The following is a 27,694-nucleotide window of genomic DNA, read 5'->3' as shown; positions in this document are numbered from 1 at the left end:
TCATCTGTGCTTTTGTTCCAAGAACCCCACACACCCAGTGGCATGATGACTTCATGTTGCCGCTTTGTGGCTGGAGGCTGGGGAGGGGTAGTGCTAGACAGCTGGCCACACCCACTGCCAGGGAAGACACCCGAGAGCAAGCGCATGAACTAGTGGCTCCCGAACATCCCTTTAACATGTCAAGTCTGAGGCAGACCTATGGGGCAAAAAGATGAAGCTGCTACCACCCCCAGCATCCCGGATGACCCTGAGGCAGCCACATCCTTTAATGTCGACCCAGGTTAGGTGATGAAGACTCCATTCTGTGTTCTCTGACACCAGCAGGAAGGGCCTGTCTACAAGCACCAGATTTCTCTTTCTCATCTCTCTCACACACAGAGGCAGGTAGTCCTCACCACCTTCAGGATAGAAATCAAATGGCAGCTTGGTGGTCCACCCTTATAATCTCAGGACTGGAGAGGTTTGAGGTAACAAGATCACTGAGTTCAAGGCCAGCCTACTCTACACAGTAGAAACCAGGCCATCCTGAGCTACATACAGTGAGACCCTATTAAGTTAAATAAAACAAAACCCCAAAAAGGGGCACACAGGAGGCCTACATAGGGCCTATCCTAATCAGCTTTAACTATCAACTTAATACAAGCTCGAATCACCTGAGAACAGAGTCTCAATTGAGTGACTGAGATCAGATCAGAGTGCTCTGTGGGCATGCCTATGGGGTTTATCCTGTTAATAGAGGTAGGAGTGCACAGCCCATGGTGGGCAGTTCCATTCCCTATTCAAGTGGTGCTGGGCAGAGAGCCAGCCCCACCATGCACAATTTCTGGCCCCGTGGTTCCTGCTGTACATCCTTGGCTGTGAGGGAGGAAAACCAAACAGGCCTGCCTTGAGTTCCTGCCCTGCCCTTCCTCAGTGATGCCCTATGACATGCAAATACAAGCCAAGTCACCCCCTTCCTCCCCTAAGCTGCTTTTGGTTATGGTGTTTGCCACAGCAACAGGAATGGAACCAGGATAGCACCCTAACTCGTCCAGTCCCCTATGACAAACTCTGACTGTGTCCCTGTGGACCTGCCGTACGTGACTGAATACAGAAGTGCAGACACCAAACTGTGAGTCATACAGACGATCCTGTCAGTGAGCTGGGTTTCAATGGCCATCGCCACAAAGCACTTCTCACCCAAAAGCCAGAGTCAACAGCTGGGCTGACACCCACGCTCTGGTACTGGGTACCTGGGGTATGGGCTAAGACCTTGGACACCTTCACACCTGTGTGGTGCCAGCAGATGGGAGCGGGGGTCAGCTGTGTGGACATCAGTTCTCCCTCTGTGACCCAAGTGGCACCTTTTCACTCAATCTGGGTTCATATATTTTCTGATACACACACATAAACACACACAAACACCCCACTGGACAAAGCTCCCTGAAAAAAACACACAATAAGGAAGGGCTGTGGGTTTCAAAGCTTTTTATTTCGGCTGCCTTAGAACTTTGCTTTTGGCTCTGCCATACTGAACACAGCCTAGCTTACTTACCTGTGTGCTAAAAGACACTGTTTCCCAAGTCTTGGGGGTACTCAGAAAACATCCCCACAAGTCCCCTACCACCCACAGAGACAGTAGAGCTCCAAGGCAGGCTGTAGTGTTCAGAGCCCAGTTTGGACATGCTATACCCAGGCAGGGTGTGACTACTGGGGACTCCCAGGAAGGTGAACCACTTTCAAGGCTTAGCAGCAACCAAATAAATAAGAACCACTACCATGAAGTCTACAAAGACAAACAAGTCCAACACAAAGTAAGTGAGGGCAGGAAGGCATGAAGGGCTAGAGCGGGGATTCAGATCTGTAAAGTGCTCTTCGTGATGGAGGGTCTCTGGGGCCAGGCCCGGATCTCCGGCTTTGTGGGGAAAAGGTCAGCATTGTGAGTTGAAGCTAGCATGCAGTTTCTCGTGTGTGACACTCGGCATTCAGAGTGGGCAGTGCTAAAGAGAGCCCACCCTCCACGTGGGATCTGCAGTCTATAAGTGAGCATAGAGCCTGGCATCTCATGGGATCTACCCACATGAAAGCAGAGTAGACACACACACACACACAAACACACACACATGCTAGGCACAGTGCCACTCGGCTGGGTCCCCACATCGGGAGGCCTCACAGCAACATGCACCAAAGCCTCCTTCTGTGGGGGACACTCCTCAGGCGGCAGACAGGAATGGGAAGAAGAAGAAATCGAAGGCAAACTTGAGGGCCCCGTGCACTGTGGTACGCCAGTCCTGTTCGATTTTTACATGCCTCCGGGCCGGGGACATCTGCGCCATGCAATTGAGGCAGCTGATGGCCTTGAGCTCAAAGACGGGCCACTTGCTACCCAGGCGGCCCTCCAGGATGGTGCTGAACTCTATGAGGCTGCCCTGGCGCAGGTTCAGCAGCACATCCTTGAACTCGCTGCTGGCCCGCAGAACAATGTCCTTGGTGATGTCATCCTCTTCGTGGCCACGGTTGCCATTGGTGCCGAACGGCATGCCCACAGTGATCTCAAATTTGTAGCGGTCAAACTTCTTGATGTGGCAGGGGTGCTTGGCCAGCTGCTTGAGACGGCAGAGCTCCTCCTCGGCCGTGGACGTGTTGCCAGGGCTGCAGGATGGGTAGGCCTCGCCGTAAAGGCAGCGCATCCAGTCGCCCAGGAAGAATGGGAGCATGTTGATGGCCGACTCGGCACTGTTGTCGATCTCGGTCACTCGGACGTACTTGAACCGGCCCGTCCACGTGACCCTGTGGCCCTCCAGGTGGCTGCACAGGATCTGGGTCCGGGCCATGTTAGTCTCCTTCCAGGCCCGGGGCCCACACAGGAAGCCATACTGCTGCCAGGTGAGCGTGGAATTGTAGACCTTCATGCCTTCCGACCGGTACACGTAGAACCAGCAAAAGAGCAGGATGGCCGTGAGCCACACGAGAATGAGCTTCACCATGGAGCTCCGCGTCAGGGACTTGACCATCCCCACCAACGAAAAGTTGGCCTTGGTCCACCAGCGGAAAAGCAGGGGCACGCCGCAGATCGCCGTGGTGACCAGGATCTTGGTGAGGTCCTGCAACAGGAACCATCGGGCAAACTGCACCAGGCCCATAAGGGCAAGGCCAGCCACCAGGACGGGGAGGGCGAAGAGGAAGAGGAAGTAGCCGATGGAGGCGCGGACCAGGCCCAGGCCGGTGGACTGGAGCAGGATGACCACGGACAGCTCACACCACATGAAGCACACCAGGTAGGGCACCAGGTAGCAGTAGGTGCCCTTGAAGTTCCTCAGCTGGGCCATGCGGAAGAAGAGGTAGAAAAGGTAGACATAGAGCAGGCAGGGGAGGCTGACGTTGAGGATGACGAAGTGGCCGATGGGCACGGTGAAGAACGTCTGGCCAAGCACTTTCAGGAAGCGCCAGTCCGCGGTCACGGTGGGCAGAAGGGACAGCAAGCCAGCAGCTACCTCGGTGACCAGGGCCCGCCTGGTATAGGGCTCGGCAGAGCTGCTCAAGCTCATGTAGCTGGTCACTGTGAAGAAGGCGGAGATGACAGCCAGCTCCGAGCAGGGGATGCAGTCCTTGCTGGCCAGGGGGAAGGAGAAGATGACGAAGACGACCGACAGCAGGAAGTGGACGTAGGGCTCCAGGTGGTTCCAGCCGAAGTTGACTTCCGCTTGCTCCACGTCTAGGTTGGGCTCGAAGCGCAGCAGCAAGTCGGTGAGAGTGCGGAAGTTCTCCCAGGCCTTGCTGTCCTGGAACACCTTGAGGGTGCAGATGACCATGGACACGAAGGACAAGTAGAAGACCACCAGGGGGATGAAGAAGGCGAAGAAGTCGATGGTCAGGTTGCTGATGATGAAGAAGAAGATGAGAGCATTGATGTGATGTGTGGGCACGATGGTGGACAGCCAGTGCATGCCTGCCTTGGAGGCCATGTCAATCAGGTACTCTTTGATCTCCATGATGGCGTGTAAAGGGTACTTCACCACCTAGGGGGAGAGAGAGAGTTGAAATTAACTGGGACAAGAGACCCTTGCCATCCAACATGGACTCCTTCCCGTTCCCTGGTTCTGCACAAGGTGAATGCCTCACTCCATGTTTCCCCACCCATGGGCCTTGTCCTAACAGATCCATCTACCAGGAGCACCTCCCCCACTGAAATAGTCCCCATACTCCTAGAGACCTGCCTTCCTCTCGGCCTGTATTTCCATCCTGAGATTCCCACTGTGGTGGTTCGAATGAGAATGGCCCCCAGAGGCTCACATAGCTGAACGTTTGGATCCCAGTTGGTGGGAAGGATTAGGAGGTGTGGCGCTGTTGGAAGAGGTGTGTCACTGGGGGTGGGCTTGAAGGTTTCAAAAGCCCACACCAGGCCCAGTCTCGCTCTTTCTATGCCTGCAACTTGCAGACCAGGATGTGAGCTCTCAGCTAGTGGCTCCATGCCTGTCTGCCTGCCTGCCTGCTTGCCTGCCACCATAGTAGGAATGGTCTAACACTCTGAAGCTGTAAGCAAGGCCCCACTTAAATGCTTTCTGTTGTAAGTTGCCTTAGTCATGGTGTCCTTCACAGCAATAAGATGGTAACTAAGCCCCGTGCCTTCTGTTGGGGTGATCAGGGACTTGAGCATGCCTACTGTACCTAGGGGAAGCCACATGTGCTCCTGGTTCCCCATCCTCCCTCACGCATCCTGCTTCAAGGCACAACAGCACACTGGGCGGTAGTGGCACATGCTTTTAATCCTACCACTTGGGAGGCAGAGGCAGGGGGATCTCTGAGTTTAAGGCCAGCCTGGTCTACAGAGCTAGTTCCAGAACAGCCAGGGCTGTAGAGAGAAACTGGTTTAAAACAAAAACAAAAACATGATATACTAGCCCTGGGCTGCCCATCAGTGATTGTGTTGCTCTCCAGCATATGGATATCAGATCTCTAAGCCTCAGTTTCCTCAACTCCCAAAGGGACAGTAACCTTTACTTTACCAGGTCACACTACACACCACATACAGATGGCTGCATGAGCACCGAGGACGGATGGTGGGGCAGTTTCAGAGAGCTCAGTGCCCAGCCTTCCCACTGATACCAGAAACCAAGAGCAGGACACCACAACCCAAGCTGGCACAGACCATGGCCGCCTTTAGCCAGCACACCTGAGGTAAGTGGAGGGAGGCCAGCTTCTGCTGAGACCTGAGAGGAAATGTCCACGTCAGATTTTCCATGAGTTAATGTAAAACACATTAGGATTTTAAAACATTAAGGTTGTTTTTAAGAGGCCACCCTGCTTCCTCAAGCTTGAAGAAAACTGCTTGGCATCTAGAACATTCTTTGTGGAAGTCATGTCAGTCCATAGAGGCTCCTGTCATTCTCCCAGGAGTCTCTTGGTCCCCTTCATGTCCCCTGCAAGGCAAAGGCACTGAGGGCTGAGGCAGCCCGAGTGTGGAGCCACCTGTGAGGGCACGCTGAGTTTTTTCTGCACAAGACAGCTGTAATGACTGCGTGCAACTGAGATGGTTTCAAACACTGCAACGTGGGGCCTTGTTTATCTTGTCACAGACTTTAAATCTCTCTCTCCTTAGAAGGACTTCTAGACATCACAAAGCTCAGAGACATCCCCGCGGGTGACAGGACATAAACTCAGACCAGCGTGCTGTGGAAGGAGGCAACATAGAGCAAATTGGAAAGCTTGGGCCCAAGGGCCTTTTCCCACTTGTCTTTCAGCCTTGACCCTCACTAGCAAGAGTGTGCTATGGGGGTGGGGCTCCTCTTTGCCAAGAACCATCCGTACCACAGCTTCCTCCTCTCATGGTTGAAGCACCATCTGAGAACCCTGTCTGTGAACAAGCTCAGACTAGCCCAGTTCTAGATGGACCTTCTGTACAGCCACGAGCCTCTGTGCCACCCTGATGCTCGGGACTTTCAGAGTAACAGTCCGTTCTGCTCTGGACCACTACCTCTCTTCAGGGGCAAGTGATGCTTTACCTGTCAACAACTTGTAGGCATGGCTCACACATGGGCCCTGTCTCTATGGGCTGATGTGGTGAACTGCTCCCCACTTTCTCCCCATCCCCTGAGGTGACCTGCTCCATATCCCACATCCCTGTGGAGGCTTTCCAGCCACTTCACGCCAGCGGACCCAGCTAAGCCATCTCTTGTTGCTGGCCCCATTTTATCTTGTTTGGTTTGGTTTGGTTTTTCAAGACAGGGCTTCTCTGTGTAGCCCTGGCTGCGCAGGACTCCCTTTGTAGACCAAGCTGGCTTCGAACTCACAGAGATCCACCTGCATCTGCATCTTCTCAAGTGCTGGGATTAAAGGCATGTGCCTGGCTATGCTGGCCCCGTTTTGACCAGTTTGCCCCAATCTTTTTAGTGTGTGGTCCATCGCTTCTTAGTTACAAGCGTTGGAACCGAGGCATGCATGGCTATATGCTACATAACAATTCTCAGCTGATAGGTCCCTGTGTGGGCCTTGGCTTTGTGGCAACACTGCGCCGAAGCGCTTACCTGGGTCAAACTGTCCAATATCCCGCAGACTGAGATATAGACACATCTGACCCAGCCCCATACGCTGACCTGGCGCAGCTCTGCAATGGTCCTATGGCCACACCCTATGTTTGCACTGAGTCTCAACAGCACTGTGGGGACTTGCCAAAGCGAGGCACATTTCTATGTTCCTATTCTTGTCTCCCTCTAGTGTCTGCCCTCCCAGCTCACCCTTAGTGTCCCTGTATGGTAAATTCAGTGACCAGGCCCATGGCTCAGCTGGCCCACAGACCCTAGCACTGGGCTTGGGGGAAGGCTTATTAGAAAGTGGCCTCTGTCCTGGGCCACAGACCACATCACTACATAGTGAATCTAAATGAAAGTATAACTCCGACACTTCGGCCTGCTGCCCGTGCACGTCTGCACTGACGTGAAGGCTATGACTCCAGCACCCAGCACATTGGCGACCCTGCTTCTGTTTTCTAGGTCTCCTTCCAAGGACATCTCCTCGCACAGGAACCTCAGATGACCCAAGGGACTGTGACCCAGGTCCAGGTGTGCCTGGGAAGTCAAGGACCTCTGACCTGCAGCTCCTGGGAGAGGGCCCGGGTGCCAGGCAGGAGCCACAGTTACCTTCTGGCGAAGCGGCAGGTCCTCGGGGCTTTTCCCTGCCAGCTCATCCTCATCTTCGTCTTCATCCTGCAGGAACAGGTTGGTGGGGATGATGCCCTTGGCATACTTCTTGGTGAGCTCCACGAAGTCGTCCAGAGCAATGTAGTTCTTAGCTGAGGCACAAGGGAAAAAGTCAGCAGGGTCTCCAAACTGTACCCCCAGGGTGGCCCTGATACACAGATGATGCAGGATGGCAACGTGGGGGCCCAGCTGAGTCCAGGCACAGGACTATTCCTTGGACAAGGACATGGAGAAGAAGCTATTGGGCAGGGAGGAGGTGGTGGGTCTGCCAACTGTTATGCCCCACCTCTGCCTCTGACCTAGGTGACGTGCTACCTACGTGAAATGAGTTGCCCTTCTAGTCCTTAATGGCTGAAGTCCACCTGACCCCCATAAGCCAAGCCCTAGTGCCAGACCTTCAATCACCTGCATCCCTGGCGCCCTTTGATGTCCTTCTCTCCTTCCCACCTTGGAAGGCCTCAAGATGCTGGGGACTAGCTGCCCCAAGGCCAGCCACCACCCACCCCTCCATACAACCAGATCTGGGGGCCTGCTACTCTCTAACCCCTATCCATCATGACCCAAAAAAAGACCTACTACACCCTCAATAACTCCTCCATCCAACAAGACCTACCAAGTGCCCACCAAGCTCTCATCTCACAGGACTTATAGAGGGGCAACCTAAGTCTGCCTTTTGTCCCCACCCCTACCAGGATCCCCCGAGGGCTCACTGTGTGTCTGAAAACCTCTGTGTCCTACCTGCATCTGCCAAGAGCCTACTGTGCACTAGATGCTTTTCTAAGCCCTGGGAAACGCCAAGGACACATAAAAGAAATGCAGAATGTGTTGAAAGGCTAGGCTCCCAGCCTTCAGGGAAGACAAACGCTAGATACTGGCAGAGAGTCACCAAGAGCCATGGCCACCTTGGAAGCTGTCACTGGGCCAGCTTGGGGAGGCTGCACTCATGACTTAGCAACTACTGTGAACCCCGTCCCACACACTGGGCCTCACAAGAATGCTTTGGACTCAGCTCTCCTATCAGTACTGAGAAGCCCTAAGCCCTCTCCCCGACCTGCCCATCATCTCCAGGACAGGAGCCTGGATTCCACCCACCAAAACACACACACACACACACACACACACACACACACACACACACACACACACACGATGGTCTGGTGGACCCCAGTCATTCCAAGGCCCACCTCCAGCTCCTTGGGGCCCCAGCCTCTCTCCCGTCCCACAAGGATGCTGTAACACTCTACCTCTGCCTCAACACAAGTGTCTACACTGGAGCGCATCCCACACAACTCCCATGGTCCCCCTCTCCTTCCTGTTTATAGAGCCGTCTCCCTCATAGACCTTTTAGCTCACTCAGGCACCAGCCCTGCCTTTGGCCTTCACCTGGTGAGGTCTGTCACACTGTGGGTCTGTTTCCCACTGTAGTTTGAGCTCCCAGTGTACAAGGCTGAGGTCCCCAGGGACAAAAACACTGAACAAAAGTCCATTTAAGCACAAGACTCTGGTAGGGGACCCAAGCTGGGAGACACAGGAAAGAGTGGCTGCTGTGCTGTGCTGGGTGTACAGGAAGTGGATAGCAGGATGATGGAGCGGAGCGGGTGGACGTACTCACATTCACTGCTGACCAGACGTTCCAGCATGCGCCTCTGCTTCTGCAGGGACTTGGGGACCGGACCTGGCTGCGCCCCTCCATCTGCAGGATCAGAGAGGACTGTAAGCTAGGGCTGCTGCTTTGTCCCTTCGCACCCTGTGGCCTACTAAGCATAGTCCTGGCCTATCACTGTGCTCGGGGATCACAGGGCTTGGGGGGGGGTGTCTCATCATACACAGGAGCCACATCTTTGGGGAGCCGCCTGTGAACCCTCTCAAGGAGGACCAGCACACTCAATGCTGTTTCTACTCAGTGATAAACACCGCCCCCACACCAAGTCCTCTCCTCTTTGGCTGGTACTGTCTGCCGTTGACCACCTTTAGCCAATATCAGATACTAGTCAGCTCCATGAGGGTGAGGACCAGGCTTCTGTCACTCCCTATATCTCTGGTCCTGGACCCAGAAGCAGCTGAGCACACTGTGACCAATAAATGAATGATCAATGGCATTTATAGTCTTGCCAATATGCCAGTTACCTCCCAACCCCCACAGGGAAGGCAAAGGGAGGCCAATCACTGGTGACACGGCTGACCTACCCTGCTCGTTGACCTGTCCCACGTTCTCCAGCAGCTCGGACACAGCCACCTGCTTCTTCTTCTTGGGGTTGAGTTTCCAATACATGACCAGGGCAGCCTTGCGCACAGCCCTCTCCAGGTCAGTCTCCGAGGACAGCTGCTTCACCTCGGCCTCATTCTCAGAAGTAATACCTGACAGACAGAGGCATTAGGCAAACCAGTGCCTCACAGCGGCCCCTGGGAACACTCCCAGGAGGCTTGACACAAGGACAGGAGGGATAGCTGACTGGCTTCTTTGACTCAAGGTAGAGGGGACATCTGCTCCCAAAGTGCATCTGAGCCTATCCCTGACAGCACCTGACATGCTCCAGGCTGCTCTGGCAATGCCTGTGTGCCCATTGGAGTACAGGACTGCTCGCCCTTCCTGGCTTGTTCCTTCTCACACCTCATCCTTGGGGGACCCTCATCACCAGGTACTACAATAAAGACAAGGTACAAAGCAAGGTGCTGCAGGCCCAAGGCTTGGCTCTAAAGATTCGGAACAAGCCGCCGCCCGGAACGTGGGTCAGACTGCAATTACTAGTGATAGGAAGGGGGCATCTCTGTGCCCACAGTGTTTCCTGGGCTGAGGACCCTTCTCAGGGCAGCTGGGAACATGGGGTCTTCCATTCAGAATGAAGAAAGAATACCAGGTAGCCCAGGGGAATGAGGTGAACAGCAGCAGCAAAATGACATCACTCTCTCTGCAGGACTGGACTCTTTCTCTTCATCTGCCCAGGAATCTCGGGACAGGAATGCGGGGCAGGCGGGGTGAGCCTGTGCTACCTCCCTTCCCAGCCTCTAGGTCTGTGCCCTTGGATTCCACCTCCACCTCCCGCCCCCCCTACACACACACTCTCTGATCCCACGCAGTCTTGGGAACCACAGGCTCCAGATCACAGCCATGTGCGCCATTCCTCTACCCTGGCCAGCTCTAGGTTATTTTACTTGCTGTGGCCTGGGCTTTGGGTTATAAGTAATTTGTATCCTTATGGCTTCTATATATTGCAAGCACAAAAAATTTACAATTAAAATAAATATCAAAATACTCAAAAACAGCTAAAATTGTGTGAAGCACCCTATGTCATCTCTTCCTCTGACATGGAGTCTGCAGACACTCACCCTCTGGGACACTTGGGACAGCTGCTTCCCTCTGATTTTAAGATTTACTTCATGATTTAGACTAGAACCCGGAAGTGAGACCTAATTATTTACTACCTGAGGACACCAAGCAAAGGACAAAGGGTGTGACATGCGGACTAGCTGGCAGTTGTCTAAAAGCCCCTCAGGGCGAGGAGGTGACCAAAAAGAGTTCTCCCTTCCCAGTGGAGTGGCCAGTACGGCAAACCACATGCCCTGTGGGTAGCTGTTGGTGGCTCCACACAGCCTTACCTTTCCGGTCAGCCAGGCACCGCCTCAGCAGCTTCACGGCCTCCCGCCTGCCCTGTTTGGCTGCCAGGATTAGCCAGGCCACGGCTGAGCAGCTGTTGAGCTCTTCATCTGCGTCATTGGCAAGTCGTAAGTAGTGTTTGCCCACCTGAGAGCAGAGACATCCGTCACCCTCAGACTTCCGGGACCCTGTTCTTCTCACTATGGGGCAGGCGTGGAACCTTCTATAGTGACAGAATCGTGGGCTTTGCACCAGGCTTAGTGCCTCCCCTTGCTCCTGCCTACTGAGTGCTAGGACCTCATTATGGTCAGAAAACTAGAATGCTGCCATTCAAACAGTACACACTGAAAACAGGCAGCCAGGAGAAGCTCTGGTCTTAGTCTAGGCTGCTATTTATTGTTATAAAATAATTATTTTTAATAATGAACTATAGAAATGATCCCTGATTATTATTTTTAATAATTATTTTTAGAAAAAGTTATTACATTTGTTTTTTTCAGTGGACAACTTGCAGGACTTGGTTCTCTTTCAACCATATCGGTTCTGGGACTCGAACTCAGGTCACCAGGCTTGGCAGCAGGCACCTTTACCTGCTCAGCCATCTTGCCAGCTCTGCAGATGTACTGAAACACCACCTTGGCTGCTCGCTTACATACTGGCATGACAGGTTTTCTGTTTTCCACGGGAATTTTGATCAGTTTAGACAGATTGGTAGAGACCAAAATATTTACTATCTGGCCCTATGCAAAAATGCTCACTAACCCAGTCCAATCTTCCCACTCTACAGATGGGCAAAGTGAAGCCAAGAACATAGACAGGCCAGGAAAGAGCTGGGTATGCTCCTCAGCTTCAGGAGGCCTGGGCTATAGGCTGGGGAGGGCCTCATAGCCCAACACAGCCCCATGGATGACCCCTAGCTCCAGAGGCACAGGCACAGGCTGGGAATGACTTCACTGTTCAACCAGCCTCTAGATACAAACAGAACATCTGCCTGATATGCTTGAATAGATACTTTCTCCCCTTCTTTGAGGGTTGAAGAGTGGAAAGCTCCAGGAGTCACTCATTTGGGCCGCAAACCTGGGAGCCAGAAGTCACTCTAAGCCCCTTAACATCACACAGTGACCTCCCTATATAGGATGAGGTGAGGCTGGACGTAGCCTGGGGCCCTCTGACGTTCTAGGCCTTGGGATAGGAAATAGCAGGGAACTCGGTCTGGTGTGGCTGCCTGTATAGTACCAAAGGACAGATAGGAAGAGGTAAAACTTGGCCTCCATTGCAGCCAAAAAATGGGACTGCTCATTCACACCTGCCTGTGTACCTGGGTCTCTGACACCCAGCAAGCTTGTCCAGCTTGAGCTTCTCCACTCCTGCCTCTCTTGTCCCACAATGCCCTGGCAGGGTGGGCCGTTGGCTGAAACAGGCCCTCCTCAGGGACCAAGCCTGTTGTAGACAGCTGGAAGAGTGTGTGGGCAGGAAGGGGGGGGGGGTGTGCTCATGGCCAAGACAGGACGTGTACAGGAGCAGAGTGGTAACATGGGTGAACCAGGAAGGTACTAGAGGGAAAGAAACCCACCAAAGCCTAACCAGTGTGGAGGCCACGACAGCTGTGCTAGCTCCCTATCCCTGAAGAAGAGGCCAGACCCCTGCCAAGCCCATCGGTGCTGGGGTCATGCCCTAAGACTCCCCCGATCCTTACCTCTGTCTGTGCTTTGGGGTCTCCAGCCTTGGCTTTCTCCAGGATTTCTTCAAAGGGGATTTCCACATCTGCCTTAACAGGACCTTCAACATGAGGAGAAATCCGAACGTCACATAGCCAGACCTTATGTCCCGGCAGTGGGATGGAGGTTGGTGGGACCAGGCCTCAGGAGCCCTGCTACCACTCTCACTTTAACACTGAAGCAAGAGGCAGGAGGAGGATGAGGCTGTGACAGAGAGGGAGCCTGGGAGGCAGCAGGTTGCCTTCTGATGCTGCAAGCAAGCCACAACAGTGGCAGCCGGTTCTATACTGGAGGTGTTGTTCATTAGGAGCTCTGTGGGTGTGAGGACTCGGAGTGGGGCACAGACCTAAGTCCCACTGTCACATTTCAGCTCCAATCCACCCACAGGATGCCGCCTTCTAATCCTGAACAAGTGCATAGCTCAGGGGTGCGCACAGTCAAGCCAATGGAGTCTATGTCAGTCTGTGGAGATGGCCATCCTTTCGTGTCAGATTGGCTCTGTGGAGGGCAGAGACCACGAGAGAGAGAGAGAGAGAGAGAGAGAGAGAGAGAGAGAGAGAGAGAGAGAGAAGGAGAGAAAGAGAAAAGGAGAGAGCGAGAGAAAGGGAGAGAGAGGACAGCACAGGAAGGCAGAACAGAGTGGGGGGTGGAATGGAGGGGAGGGGGTACCTCCTGGTGGCAGCAGTGAACTCCTGGGTCCAACCACACCTGAAGCCAAAGCTACTCTGGAGTCTCTAAAGGCGTATGGTCCTGGGGGTGGGGTGATGGTTCAGTAAGTTCCGAGGACTTGCCCTGCAGGCATGAAGGCTTGAGTTTAAATCCTTAGCACCCACCCAGAAAAAGTCAATCATGGCTGTGAATGCCAGAAACCCCAGCACTAGGGATCAGAGGAAGATGGATCCCGGAGCCCTCTAGCCAGCCAGCCAGACTAGCCAAAACAGGAAGTTTCTAATTCAATGAGAGACCCTGCCTCAAGGGAATTAGAGCAACAGAGAAGATGCCCAACATTTTCCTCTCGTGCGTGCACCTGCATATGCACGTAAGACACACACACACACACACACACACACACACACACACACACACACACACACCACTTCACATACACAGGAATAAAGAGAAAGGAAGGAAAAAAGGAAGAGGTTTCCTTGTCATTGTGCCCCACTCTTGTTTCTCCCAGTGCATTCTGGGCTTCTGTCATTTGCAACTGAGAGGGGAGGTTCCTGAACTAACTCCAATCATTCAGATAGTCATAAGTAGGCCATATAACTTGGCCTGATCCATAACCTTGATCCTGACCTCTGTGAGCCCATCGACAGGGACCTGCCCATCTCTTCCGTTACTGCTGTCCCACAGGCCTCACGCACTCCCAAGAGAACATGTATGCTAACTTGGTATTTTTGCTGGCTGTCTGGGGGAGGAGAGCCACTGTGGTACATCATCCTTTCTGCTAGCACCAGCTCCTTTATCCATTCTGGCCCTTGGCAGTGCACGAGTGTGGTCGAACTGATGTCCATGCCCCAGCTTCCAGCAGAGCCAGTACAGCTCAGCAAACTCAGAACACGCAGGGATGAGTGCACTGGGCGATGAGTGCATCGGGCTGACAGGAAGCAGCTGTGAGCAGGTCCGCAGCTTTCCGCCCCCGCCTCCCTCCCCACCCCCAGCCCACCACTCACTCTGTCTGGCAACTGTGCTGGCTGGCTGGAGCTTGCTTCCCTAAAGCAGCAAAGGGTAGGAGAGGGCCATGCTCAGCCATACCAGGCAGCCTCTTGTAGCTTTCCCTACCAGCCCTGACTGCACACCAAGCCCTTCCAGAAGCGTCCTCCACAATACAGCAAGCTTCCTTCTGCTTTCACACCACCGAGCCATCTTCCACCTAATAGCTCCTCAAACTTCCTAATGTATGTTAAACACTCTTATAAAGAACACAGTTATAAACACATGGCCAGTAAATCTGACGTAGCATCCTGTCTCTAACATGCCATGCTCTCTCCACTTCCTCCTCCCCCTCATTAGTCCTAGGTCCTTAGCCTCTGGTGTTTCTCTGTTCCTCTCATGACATCCATCCTGATGGGTGGGAAGAGTGACAAAGGCACCAGGGCCACATCACCCCACAGTTGGAGCAGAGGATCGTGTGTACCAAGGGTTTTCCTACATGGTGTTGTCAAGGCTACCTGGCTGAGAGTTTCCACAATAAACAGGGTAGCTGGGGCCACCCTGGGCCAATGGGGTCTCCCATGTAGGAGAGCCAGGTTGAAGGGGTCTTCCACCGGTAGCTAGGGTTACTCACTCCTCCATACCGGGCAGTCAGCACTGAGAGAGTCCCCCACATGGGCAATCGGTACATGTGAGACAGTAGAGATCCCACCCTTCTGGCTAGCAGAGCCTTAGGGAAGGCACAAAGGTGGAAAACTACCCGAGTAGTTTAGTGGCCTGAAAAGGCTAAGGCCCCTAGTACCCACCCAGCAGACAGTCACTGGGCCCAGGAGTCGTAGGCACCAAGCTGATAAAGATCCCTGATCTTCATCACAGCCTACTCTGAGAGCCAGCGAGGGGCAGCCATGTTGTCAGCTCAGGTGACTGATGGCTGGAGACATCAGCCCTGTCTTGAGAGACTTCCTGGAAAGGCTGACATTAGAGGCTTGGAATGCAACCAGAGGTTGAAAGTAACAAACAGAGGCATGCTGCCAGCTTTCCAGAAGACTCAGAGAGCATCAGTGGGGCCTCACGACAGGGCAACTTACAGCACTGGGTCATGAGATGTACTCAAGAATGTGGGCCATGGCAAGAGGAAGAGCTTTTACTGCCTCCTACACTACAAACAATGTGACAACGTGACTCAGAGAGTTGCTTAGTTGTATGACCTAAGGTCAGCAGGGTAACATCATGCCCCAATACCCGCATCTACACTGGCCCCTCACACCTAAAGTAATACTTCTACCAGAAGCCCCGCGAGGCCCAGAGGCTCCCGAAAGGCCCAAAGGGATGAAGAGAAAGGGCTGTGTCCAGGCTGACATCAAGATGGCCCCTGTCTCAGAGGCCCATGCTTGACCCAAGATACACCTAGGTCAGGACTGCAGATCCACACAGCACAGCCTACATTCCCTCTTGTCACAGCAGGCCAGGGGGCCTGTGCAGCACTACGGCCCATAAGTCTCTGATTGGCCAGGGTAGCACTGCTTACCCAACCAGGCTGTGAGGGCTCAGCAGCTGAAGTCTACTCAGCCTTTCCACCAGAGGGCATAAGAACAGTGATACATACAGCATAAGGGAACCAGCTTGAGTCTCCCAACCCCATGTCCACTGTGTCACTAAGGCCACCTAGGCCGCCTAGGTCACTTGGAGCAGGCTCTGGCCTTCTGCTGAGCAGAGTGACAAGACCCCTTGGCCCTGAAGGCCAGGACACCTATGAAAAGGGGCCTGTGCTCCTCTGCTGACCGGCTGGGCACAGCTGGAGACGACTCACTGGTGACTCAGGACTACTGGATGCATTTCAGAATGGTCCCATCTCACAGTTCTGTTGTCCCCACTGCGCCACAAGAGCCTCATAGCTTCCTGTGGCCTCAGCAGCATCCAAGTCCAGCCATGACCACCATCAGCAGCAAACTTCTCATGTGGCAGGGGGCTTCCCAGGGCTAACAGCAGGGCCAGGAGTGGGAGTGTTCCAGAAAGTTCTATGGGCCAGGAGGAAGTCTGGGGGACAGCTGAAGAATGGGGACCCCTAAGCATCTCTGTTCCATGTCTCAGGTTTTGAAAAGCAATTCAGATGATAGTTTCTCCGGGCAGCCCTTCAGACACACTTCTGCTACGCTGAGGAGCACACAGACAATTCCAGGTTCCCTCAGGGGCTACAACCAAAGATACAATGGCTCATTTATCACCATACAGCACAGGCCTGGGGAGAGTCATGAACCTTGGACCCTCTGTCACCAAAGTTTAGCTGGCTCCACTCTATAAGGAGAGGTGACTGGCTTGATGAACTTCTGAGAATGTGCTGCAGGGAGGGTTTCCTGGGCACGATGGACTCAATTCAGCAGTCACACAGTATGTCCTCTGTCCTTGACCACCAAGCCCTTGGTGGCCCACTGGGTAAGCAAGCACAAGATCAAACTGCTCTTAATTCTTGCTTCTCCCACCCCAGCCAGGGACCCTGGGCCCGTACAGCCCTTCCCCCCCCCCCTCCAAATCTCCTTTCTCATCTGACAGGCAATGGTGCCCGCCCCCAGGCCTGGGATGGGGGAGTGGCTGTTGCTTTAAGATGCCTAAAGAGGAATTATGAAAAGACTATGTATCTTAATATATGCCCAGTAAACCTATGGACACCTTAGCTGAACTCTAGGCCCCACAGCTCCTGCCAGCAGGGTGGGGCCTGTTGTCCCACAGCAGTTCCCAGTGACAGGGCAGTTGAAGGTTGGAGTTGAAGGACTAGAACCCGCAGACTGCTGACCTGCGTGGTTGCCTCTTCCCGGCGCCTCTGCGGGCACAGCACACACGGCTGACACATGCTTCCTGGGGGTATCTGAAACCCACGGTCTAGGGCTTCCACTGAGTTACCCAGATTGATACCCAGCTTTCCGGCCACGGTCTCTGCCCCCACAGTCACACGATATCAGAAAGAGTGGTTGGCATTTGGCTTCTGGGCTTGGCTCTGGGGCCAGGCCTTGCCTGCCTTGGAGGCAAAGCTGAGGGACACAGTGATCTTTTAAGACTCATAAAGCAAAGGGTCCAAGGACAGGACAGTCCTGAAGGTGACACAGGCCAGGCAATGCTAGCTGCTCAGGAGCCTCAGGCCTGGCCAACCAGGCTGAAACCCCTTCAGCTCTGCCAGGAAGGCAGCCAGAAGAGGTGGTCCCTTAGGCCAGACACTGAAACTCCAGGCCTTGATCTGTGGACAGGATGGGAAGACAGTGGTAGACCCAGGGGGTGTGCACCATAAATCAAGGAACTCAGCAGGTGCCAGGTGGGGACACTGATGGGTTGGGGTAGTCATTGAGGGCTGCTGGCCTCTCTCAGGAGGGAACAGAAAATGCCAACAACTAAAGCAAGGTACAAACTAACCAGAGCTGGAGGCAGTACCCCAGCACTCATACCCACCGCCAGGGACCAAAAGGAGCCTCACACCAGCCCAGTCACATATAGCAAAGGGTAGCCTGGCAGCCGCAGAGGCCACATAGGCATTTGACACAAACCTTTACCCAAAGATGCAGCCCCTCTCTGTGACCAGTCATCCGGGAGGCAAAGGTCCAGTGGATGATGCCGCTCTGGTGCACCGTGTCAAATGAAACTGTGAAATGTGTACAAACGCCAGGGTGGCAAAACTGGCAGGGATGGGCCTAGTGTACAGGATCCAGGGAGCATTGTCCTCCCGCACCATGACAGGCCAAGTCCACCCTCCATACAAGGTCCTCAGTGCTCTTTCCTGACAGGCTCCTGTCCTCTGCTCCCGCCTCAGGTCCCCTGCAGGATCCACCCTCTCCTGTTCTGCTGACTCCAACCTCTGCTGATGGCATTCCCAGTGCCCTCAGTCATTTTATATGATGCTTACACACACACACACACACACACACACACACACACACACACACACACACACACACACAGAGTCTGGCATCTGACATAGGAGAGGGGCATGTGCTACCTGAAGGCACGAGAACCCGAGGTGGACAGAGGCTGACATGAAGCCCCGGTGTGATCGCACGGGCCAGCCCCTGCAGGACACAGAGTCCCACACTCAGTGCACAGCTATTAAACCACCCAGGACACTTCTAAGCCAGAGGCCTCCGTAGCAACTATTCCCAAGGCTCGGTTTTCACCCAGCAGAGGGCCATGAGGTCAATTTAAATGCTCCCCAAAAGATCTACCTTTTGTTTTAATTAAGTAACTGGGCTTGCCGGGCGGTGGTGGCACACACCTTTAATCCCGGCACTTGGGAGGCAGAGGCTGGTGGATTGCTATGAGTTCGAGGCCAGCCTGGCCTACAAATTGAGTCCAGGACAGCCAAGGCTACACAGAGAAACCCTGTCTCACCAAAACAAAACAAACAAACAAACAAATAAACAAAGAAACTGGGCTGGACAATGGTGGTGCACACCTTTAATCCTAGCACTTGGGAGGCAGAGGCAGGTAGATCTCTGTGAGTTCAAGGCCAGCCTGGTCTACAAAGCAAGTCCAGGACAGGAAAGGCTATACACAGAGAAACCCTGTCTCAAAAATCCAAGAAAAGAAAGAAAGACAGACAGAAACTGGGAAGAGAACATCAGACTGCAACACAGAATAAGGAGGATCCTTCTCTGGAAACTTCTATTCCCATAGCGTGTGTGTGTGTGTGTGTGTGTGTGTGTGTATTTGTGTGGTGTGTGTGTCTGTATGTGTGCGTGCGCACGCGGGCGAGTATGTGTACATGTATACATGTGCCCCACAGGTGCCAGGCTGCAATAGAATACGTAGTTCTTCGCATGGGCTAAGGCTGGAGAGAGCCAGAGGTAGGAGACTCATGAGCAAGTAGCACTGCAAAAGGTGAGGCGAACAGAACATTTTGGGGACAGAGGTTCTCAATGGGAAAAGGGGAGGGGGGAGACCATGAGGGCCAATCTGAAGGATGCAGAATGACCTCGAGGTGCAGGGAAGAACAGGTGACAACCCAGAGGTAAGACACAGGACAGGCAATAAACACTCAAGCTACTGTGAGGGCTGGGGGTCCAGGCAGGGCCACAGTCGGCAGGCTTGACTGTGAGCATCCCTGAGCCACGTGGTCCACCTATAAACGAGAAGGCTGCTGCATGGGAGAAAGGAGAAAGACACTGACCGAAGGGATGGGCATACAGTTGACACCCACACACATTTTGGATGCTGCAGGCATGGTACTGCACAACAGCCCCAACTTGAGGAGCTTCTGTAGGAACCTGGGCTATGTGCCCCCCCCTGCTTCCCCAAGCTGCTGCGAGCTGAGGGCTGCAGGACTTCCTGGCCCTGTCCTCTTACCAGCTCTATCCACTCCTTCTCGGCTGCTGGCATGAGGGGCTCTCGGCCCTGGAGTAGCGGCTTCCGCAGCACTCGGTCCCGCACTGGGGTCCGCCTGAGGTCTGGGAGCACGGGCTTCAGTCTTGTCTTGTTCCAGGGAGGCGGTGGCATTGAGCCGGGCACGGGCCTGGGGCTGTGGTGCAGGTGGAGGAGGTGGGCCCGAGGGGCTTGGAGGTGGGGTGCCAGAGGCCATCCTGCCTGCGAACAAAGAGGAGGATTAGACACACACAAAAGCTCCTAGACTAGTCTGATGGTAAAGCAAGGAACTGGGGGCCACTTGCTAAGCTCAGCAATCTCATTGAATTTGACAGCCCCACAGGGCAGCCTTGAGTTCCTACCCCGGTCAGATCAAGCCAGGTGGCCTGGGCTCTTGTGCCTTCATTTGAGAAATGGGGAGGATGCTGATGATACTGAGAGAAACAGGGGATGTGGTACACTGAACTTAAGGGTCTGAGCATGGGGGGCAAGGGGATGCATGGGGACCTACGTGTGACACCCAGCATCTGTGAAGTGACTTTATTGGAAAAACAGGTCTCTGCAGACATAATAGCTGAAGCTGTTGGAATGAGATCACATAGGCTTAGGCCAGTTCTAAATTAATGGGTGGATCCTTAGACAGAGACCCAGCACAGGGGCCGCATGGAGAGGGACCAGAGACTGAAGTAAGACAACTGCAAGAAAACAAGCACCAAGGCTGCCAGCCACCCCAGGAGATGGGGAGGCAAGAATGGCCGGGAGCCTCCAGAAGGACCAGGCCCGGACACACCTTGACGTCAGCCTTCTGATTCCACATCTGCAGACAACAAACTTCAGTAGATGCACCGATTTCTAATAGAAGCTTGAACAAATGAACACTGGGGCTGGAGAAATGGCTCGGTGGTTAAGAGCACTGGCTGCACTGGCTGCACTGGCTGCTCTTCCAGAGGACTTGGGTTCAATTCCCAGCACCCACGTGGCAGCTCACAACTGTCTATAACTCCTGTTCCAGGCGTGGTCCGATGCTCTCTTCCGGCCTCTGTGGGCATTGCATCATGCGCGTGGTACACATACATACATGTAGACAAAACTCTCATATACATAAAATAAAAACAAAGCTTAAAAAAGAAATAAGCAGCTGGGCCTTTCATCTCAGCAATCAGGAGGCGGAGGCAGGTGGATCACTGTGAACTCAAGGCCAGCTTGGTCTACAAAGCGAGTCCAGGACAGCCAAGGCTACACAGAGAGACCCTGTCTCAAGAAAAACAACAACAACAACAACAAAAAACCCAAAGCCAAATACATAAATAAACAAATAAATAAGCACCTTGGTGCACTAAACATATGTGACGAGGCTGAAGTAGGAGGCACAACTGGCAAATCAGGATCTGAAAGCAATCCTGGCAGAACCCTGGAGACCAGGTCCTCGCCTCAGGACCACACACCCTGGTTCCTAATGCATGTTATAAAAAACCAGAGTGACATGATAAGTGATACGCAGAATCGTGTAGAAAGCAGTCAGTACGTAACATGGGGGGCGGGGGGGAAGGAAGGGCTCGACCTGTAAGCAAAATAGCCTTGCATGCTGCTTAGCAAGTCGGAAGGTTAATAGGTCACTGTAATTGCAGCCATAAGCAGAGACCAGAGACTGTGGAACAGCAAGTACTGGAGGATCCCAAGCCTAGAAGGGCTTTCAGGGGACACAGACCCCTGAACTTTCTGGTCCTGTGCACACTAGGGTGTGGGGAGATTATTCCTCAGATTCCCTCCCCCAAAACCAAGGCCATACCTGTCCTCTTCACAATAAGAGGCTGCGGAGTCTGGTCATGAGGAAATAGGATTCTGATTCAAAGGACCCCTGATCTTTGGGCCTGGGGTACCAGCCATATAATCCTGAACAGCCATGTGCCTTCCCATGCACCAGTGTCCTTATCTAGAATCTAGGGCATAGTTCCCATGCTTAGGGTGACTGTGAAGTCAAGGGACCCAAGACTAAGTTGCAAGGGACCAGGTCTCAGCATCTAGCCCTGAGCCTGGCCAAGTAGCTCCCTGATGGATGGTTCTGTACACTGTGTCACTGGAAAAGCCAGGGATGGATGCAGGCCTACATGCTAGTCACAGACTCTTGCAGTTATGTTCCACCCCCAATACAATTGGGTCCCATTGATGGGAGCTGTGCCCAAAGAGCAAAGCAGATTTCAATCTAGCATTTTCCTGCACAGGGCAGAGTCCTTAATTCAATTTACTTTCTTATTTATGGGTTGTTTTTTTTTTTTTTTTTTTTTTTGATCCCTTATTTTAAAACATTCCCCCAGGGATATTTAAAACCAAAAGCATGGCCAAGCCTCATGAATCTGCTTGGAAATCAACGCAGGCCTCCGAGCTGTCTCCTGAGTGCAGGCTTCCGGGAATGGCAATGCTTGTAAATCTTGTCACTGACCACATGTGCACCCCCAAGGGGGCATGCAGATCCAAGGGGACATGCAGATCAGTGGGGGACAGACAGACCCATGAGGCACATCAACAAGGGCTTCAAACTCACAGAAGCCCACAGGCCCAAGGGGACCACAGTCAACAGTGCAACGGTCAAGGGGCTGGCCTCTCTACAGAGAGAGCCACCCCTCAGGTCACTAGACCACCTCAGACTACAGAAAGGTGACCCGCAAGCTGCCTCTTCCAGTGGTTGCCCTGCCACTTTCACTTAAGGTAGAGGTGGCTCCCCTACCTCACAGACACAAGACACAGCACCTGTCATTAAGCAAAAGGGCTAGTGGTCTCCTATGCACCTTCTGTGGGCTCCTCCAAGCCTAGCAGGAAGGAACACACCATCCCAGGTCACTTCAGACTTAGGTCTCATCCATCACCCAGACACAGACACGGAGGCGGGGAAGGAGGAGGGGCTGTTCAAACAGCTTGAGGTGCAGGGGCTGGGTTCAGACCCACTCCTGTAATTCCTCCACTCTCAGCAAATGCATTACTGAAAGAGGCTTTGCACCCCCTCTACCCGTCTCCCTGAGGCCCTTAACGCTAGCTTTCAGGCTTTCTGTCCAGCCTTCTCTCTGTGATGGAGAAGAGGGCACCTTCCTGGCAACAGGACATCATTTAATAACCACAAGTACCACGGGGACTGGCTGCTTGGCTTCCTTGCCTCAGTTTCCCTACCTATACATCAGGGTGCAAAGGGATACGGCAAAAGAGAAGGCCACCTGTAAATGCCGAGACACCTTAAAAACAAAGTAAGACAGAACAAAACAAAAGAAAATAAAAGCCCTAAATGGGGAACTGGGTAAAATGCTTGCTAGGCATAAGGCTCTGAGTTCAGTTCCGAATCCCAAATGTAGAAACAAACGGCTTATATGGTAACTCATGGCAGTGATGTAGAGGCAGAGACAGGCTGATCCACAGGGCTTTTGGACCAGCCAACCTAGCCTAGTTGGCAAGCTCTGGGTGAAGGATAGACCCTGTTTTGAAAAACCAAGGCGGACTGTGAGTGACTGAGGACCAACAGCTGAGCTTGACCTCTGACCTCCCACATGCACATGCATTCATGAGCGCGCGCGCGCACACACACACACACACACACACACACACACACACACACACACAGCCCTGTGTGTGCACGAAACTCTCCTTTGGGTGAAAACCATCTTTGGGTGAAATGTCACGGAAACAGGCTATGGCTGGCTGCTGCGCTCCTAGGTGATTTATCACGCACACACTGCAATCAAAGCAAAAGCACTCACGCTAAGAAATCTGGTAAGGCAGGGTGGACGCAAAGGAACTCCTTTTCAGGTTCTAAGCCCAAAGGCCAAGCCTAGTTTAGGTCAAAAAGCTTGTTAATTCAAAGCAACGTCCTGAAATTATTGGTCACAAGAGACAGAAGCATCGGCCCTGACACTGAGGGGAGGGGCCTGCCTAGTGCTGCAGTGAGTCCAGAAGACAGAGCTGCTGCGCCTCAGGCCGCACACTAGCGCTTCATGCACACTGTAACCCGAGGCAGCCAGGCTGCAGAACTCCAGGGACTCATAGGGCTGCAAGACCTTAGGCAAGTTCTTCCCTAGGGCTGGAAACCCCTGACTGTGGAACAGAAGCCTCATCACCCAGCTCCGGCTCCAGCCCCACGGTGGCCAGAGCAGTGGCTTAGAACCCATCATTGACTAAGATCCCAAAACACTAAGTGGCTGGCATTCTTTCCCTGTGAACACCAAGGCGTATTTTTATCCCATTGAAACCCAAATGCCAACGCCAAGGAGCTGAGCTGAGGAGTGGCTATCCTCAGAGGGCTGTATGACCATGGTCTACAACAGCTGGGGCTATAGAACAACATGGAGCCTTCTATCCAGAAGGTTCTAAACCCTCCCCAGCCAACTCCATTCTGACCTGCAGGGTGCAATGCCACTCTCTCAGTCCCTTGGTAACAGACCCTGGGAAGTCAAGATGGCCAGCATTTCCACTTCCACATGGCACTCATGAGGGACACTTGCAGACTCACACAAAGGAGCCCCTTCCCCCTAGCAATGCTTTAGTGCCCAGAGAGCCCAGTGATGAAGTCCTGAGCCCCCACAGCACAGCTACTAACCATGATCTTATGCATAAAGATCCAAAGACAGAAAACAGAATAGAACACTGTCAAGGAGTATTTAAAACAGATTGGGTAATCATCTTGGGTCTGTTTAGGATGAAGACAAAATTTATCTGTATAAAGAGATGGGAAGAAATCCCCCCCACCCCCCTCCACCCCCGTGGTAATACTTGCTATCCCTGGGTAAGGAACATAGGTGGTTTTATTTTAACTTAAAAAAATTTTTTTTCTTCTTTAATGAATGTGGAGCATTTGGGGAATAAAAATGAAGCATTATTTTTAAATCCACCACTGATCAAGCTCCTGGCCTGTGATGTCCACTCTGGCCTGGCTTGATCTAGTCCTCTGGCACAGGGCTGACCCTCAAGACAAGGTCATTAAGCCCTTGATGGCTCCCAGGTGCCTATTTTTGCCCAGAGTATTAAGTCCAAACCAAGGAACAGTCCAGCTCTCCCAATGTGACAAGTTCATGGGAACAGAGGGGAGTGAACTGCCCCCACCCCCCATCCTCCGGCATGTGCTGCAGTGGTGGATGACCAAGCTTATTGTGTCTGGCACCTACTCTGGGCTGGCTGTGTGGGTCAGCAGGCTGGACTGTGGATGGGGGGGAGGGGGAGAGTGTTTATCTTATGTCAAACACTGAGCCTCCAGCAGAAGATGCTCCAGAGCTAATCTCTGAGCATTTGTCTTAGAGGGAAGGTGATAGCTAGTTAGGCAGTCCAAGATGGAGAAGCCATAGAGACGGACTGGCGAGAAGCCCTCATCTATCCACGGGGAAAGGCCATGGTTTTAAAAAAGGCCTTTGCAGAGGCCTGGCTGAACCTTCAGGACAATCAAAAAAGAAAAGGAGATTTTCAGCATTAGATGTACTCAGGCCCCGGGGGAGGAGTGGGCAGATAGACGGACATCAGCTCCCTGGGGCCAGAAGGGATGCCAGGCAAGGAGATAAACTTGATCCCACAGACCAGAGGAATGTAAGTTTCTGGTCTGGTGCCTGGAGCCGTGGGAGACCAGGGAGGAAGGTGGGAGCCATCCAGAGTGAGGGGCCCGCAACATGCCAAGCATCAGGGTAGACAGGAAGCCAAGAAAGACAGGAGGCTGTAACTGGGCTAAGTAAGGGAAACTAATGCTGGAGAGGTGAGGGGAGGGGTGCCTTGTAGAGCACAATGCTCCCTACCCACTGTTGCTGTGTCACCAGCAGGGATAAGGATGTGTCTGGCATCTGTCAGACAGTGTTAAGTGTTTCTGGGGCTAAGACTGCAAGACTGAGCGAGGTCTTTCTCCTGTGTGACTTGGCCCAAACCTTCTGAAGGCAAGGGGAGGCCAGCACTGTGGTGCTCCCCGTATTCCTCCACCTGGGAAAGAAGGTGGCATGGGTCTCCACTCAATCCTGCCCATGTCTGAGGAGGTTCAAGGAGCATTCAGGAAGGAGCTGGAACATAAAAAGAACCTCTCTATAGATTCCCAGTCAGATGGGAAGTACCATGAGTGTCATCACCCCGCCTCAGAGACAGAGGTCAACAGGTGAGGAAAGTGGGAAGGTAGCCCCTGTGATGTCCCACGGTGAGGAAAGTGGGAAGGTAGCCCCTGTGATTATCCACGGTGAGGAAAGTGGGAAGGTAGCCCCTGTGATGCCCCACAGACTTGAAGAGCTGAAAACACAGCTCTGAGTGAGCAATGGCTCCTAGAGATAGGAAAGTCCCAGCTAAGCACCTGGAGTCATTGTCCAAGGTGAGGGACAAAGGGCTGCACCTGGGCAGAGGTTCATCAGCTCTGTCCACTAGGTGGGTGGTCCCGGCCAGGCCCCAAATCCACCGAGCTGCTGGTGTCAGATGAAAACTGTAAAGGTCCTACCCTGGGGCCTGGGGCCCATGAGCGCGGTGGAGGGTGGTAGAGGGAGGGAGGGAGTTCTAAAATAAACCCAAACGCTGGTTTATTGGACTCTCAACTAACATCAACTAACAAAATGCGGTGAAAGGACGCAGCCCCATCACACCCAAAAGGGCAGGGTCAGATTTTCCAGCAGGCTTCCAGTCATCTGACCAGAACCTAAGTTTTCCAAGGTGCGATACATACCAGAGCTGGGGTTACACCACCGCCAGCCGGTTCTTACTAGAGTGGGTCACTACAGGCGGGTTTCTTATTTTTATGCCTCCTTCACTGAGGACCCTATGAGGGAGAGGGACCGACAGCCACACGGATCTCGGGTGGGTTGAGCCCCCACTCTCTCTACGGATCAGCCCTGTGTAGCGGGGGGTGGGGGTGGTCAGGGAGGTAGGGCATGATGGAGCAGCTCTGGGGCGTGGGCAGCCTCTCCAACCCGCTGTCCCATCGGATGCGCGATATTGCGGGGAGATTTGCGGGCATTCTGGGACTCCGGAGCGAAGCGAGAGGCGCGCGGCTGGGGCACACCTGGTTGGGTTGGGGTATTGGAAGTCTCGGGCTCCGTGGAGCAGCGAGAGTCCTAGCCTCCAACTTCGGGCAACTTGGGAGTTGACTTGGGGCCCGGACACCCATCAGGGGAAACTGAGGCTGGTTCCTCCCAGCGCTCCGTAACCCTCCCTGTCGCTGAGGGCCCAGGGCCAAGACCATGGCAAAACAACCCTGAAACACTCACCGGCCGCACTGCTGGGCCTCCTAGCCCGCCGCAAAGTTGCTCAGGAATCGCAGAGATTGCAGCGACCAGCACAGAAGGCGGAGCGCGCGGCCCCGCATTCAGCGCGGCCCCGGGCAGGGGGCGGGGCTTGGGCGGGGCTTCTGCAGCCCTCCATTCCTGAAGCGGCCCCAGGAACTCGGCTCTCTGAGCGGCCGGCGCACCTGCCAATCATTATGTGCTCTCGCCAATCACAGTGCGCCTCGCCTCGCAGCGCCGGCTGTTTCGGGTCGCCGGGCGGACAGATGGCGCCGGGAGGGCGGGGCCGGCCGGCCCACAGCGAAAGTCTCCGAGTGGACTCGGTCCCCGCCCTGCCCCCTTGGCGCCCCGCCTCCAGGACGTCTCTTTCCTGACCCAAGCTTGTGAGCCTGCTGAGTAACAGGTGTTTGGACCCAGGAGTAAAACTCGCGCCACCTTTCCTCCGCCTGTGCACCTTGGACACCATCTTCAGACTTCAGACCAGCTATTGCAATGCTGACTGACGAGCGCGCCCGTTGTATCAGACTCCCTAATTCCCGCTCATGGAGATACACAGAGGACTCCTCAGTGTAGGCGCAAAGTACAAAAAAAGTGTGCGCCAGGTAAGTGTGCACGTGCCACTAAGCACTGCTTTGAGTGATCAAAACCAAATGCAGACTAGCACGTTTTAAAGATTAGCCGGGGCCGGGCGAGGTGGCGCACGTCTTTAATCCCAGCACTCGGGAGGCAGAGGCAAGCGGATCGCTGTGAGTTCGAGGCCACCTTGGTCTACAAAGCGAGTCCAGGACAGCCAAGGTTACACAGAGAGACCCAGTCTCAAAAAACCAAAAGAAAAACAATAATAAAGATTAACCGGACAATAATTCCAGGCTCAAGCAGTTGGAAGCCGCCCACCACTACCACCACCACCACCCTCTTTTTTTTTTCCTCCTGGGTATCTTGGGAAGTTTAGAAATCAGAGCTATGATCTAGTTCCTGCGTTCCTTCCTTCTCTGG

General features: G+C 53.6%; 1 protein-coding gene across 2 annotated transcripts; it reads right to left on the bottom strand.

The window, feature by feature from the left end:
• Positions 1-1,450: 1,450 nt before the first annotated feature.
• WFS1 (wolframin ER transmembrane glycoprotein) lies at positions 1,451-26,821 on the bottom strand. Of its 2 annotated transcripts, none has more exons than XM_084799823.1 (8): positions 26,684-26,821; positions 19,470-19,706; positions 12,467-12,549; positions 10,773-10,917; positions 9,363-9,533; positions 8,788-8,868; positions 7,116-7,267; positions 1,451-3,998 (listed from the first exon to the last, which is right to left on the bottom strand). In XM_084799823.1, the coding sequence occupies exons 2-8, from the start codon at positions 19,699-19,701 to the stop codon at positions 2,193-2,195; spliced, it is 2,670 nt and encodes an 889-aa protein (XP_084655949.1). In that variant the 5' UTR covers positions 19,702-19,706; positions 26,684-26,821; the 3' UTR covers positions 1,451-2,192. The 2 variants fall into 2 exon arrangements, with proteins under 2 accessions (XP_084655949.1, XP_084655950.1); XM_084799824.1 differs by having other exon boundaries at positions 19,470-19,702; positions 26,684-26,806.
• Positions 26,822-27,694: the final 873 nt, after the last annotated feature.

This window comes from Acomys minous (genome assembly GCF_964271855.1).
Source record: "Acomys minous genome assembly, chromosome: 10".
NCBI lineage: Eukaryota > Metazoa > Chordata > Mammalia > Rodentia > Muridae > Acomys > Acomys minous.
The sequence above is the reverse complement of the archived record's forward strand: the minus strand, read 5'-3'. Positions and strand labels throughout refer to the sequence as shown.

What these genes read in the sequence shown, in the direction of transcription:
- WFS1 (XM_084799823.1), bottom strand. Translation starts at nt 19,701, where the DNA reads ATGGCCTCTGGCACCCCACCTCCAAGCCCCTCGGGCCCACCTCCTCCA. An exon ending in AGAAGGAGTGGATAGAGCTG is followed by an intron (nt 12,550 to 19,469) that starts GTAAGAGGACAG and finishes CTCATGTTGAAG; the next exon opens with GTCCTGTTAAGGCAGATGTG. An exon ending in GTGCCTGGCTGACCGGAAAG is followed by an intron (nt 9,534 to 10,772) that starts GTAAGGCTGTGT and finishes TCTGTCTGTCAG; the next exon opens with GTATTACTTCTGAGAATGAG.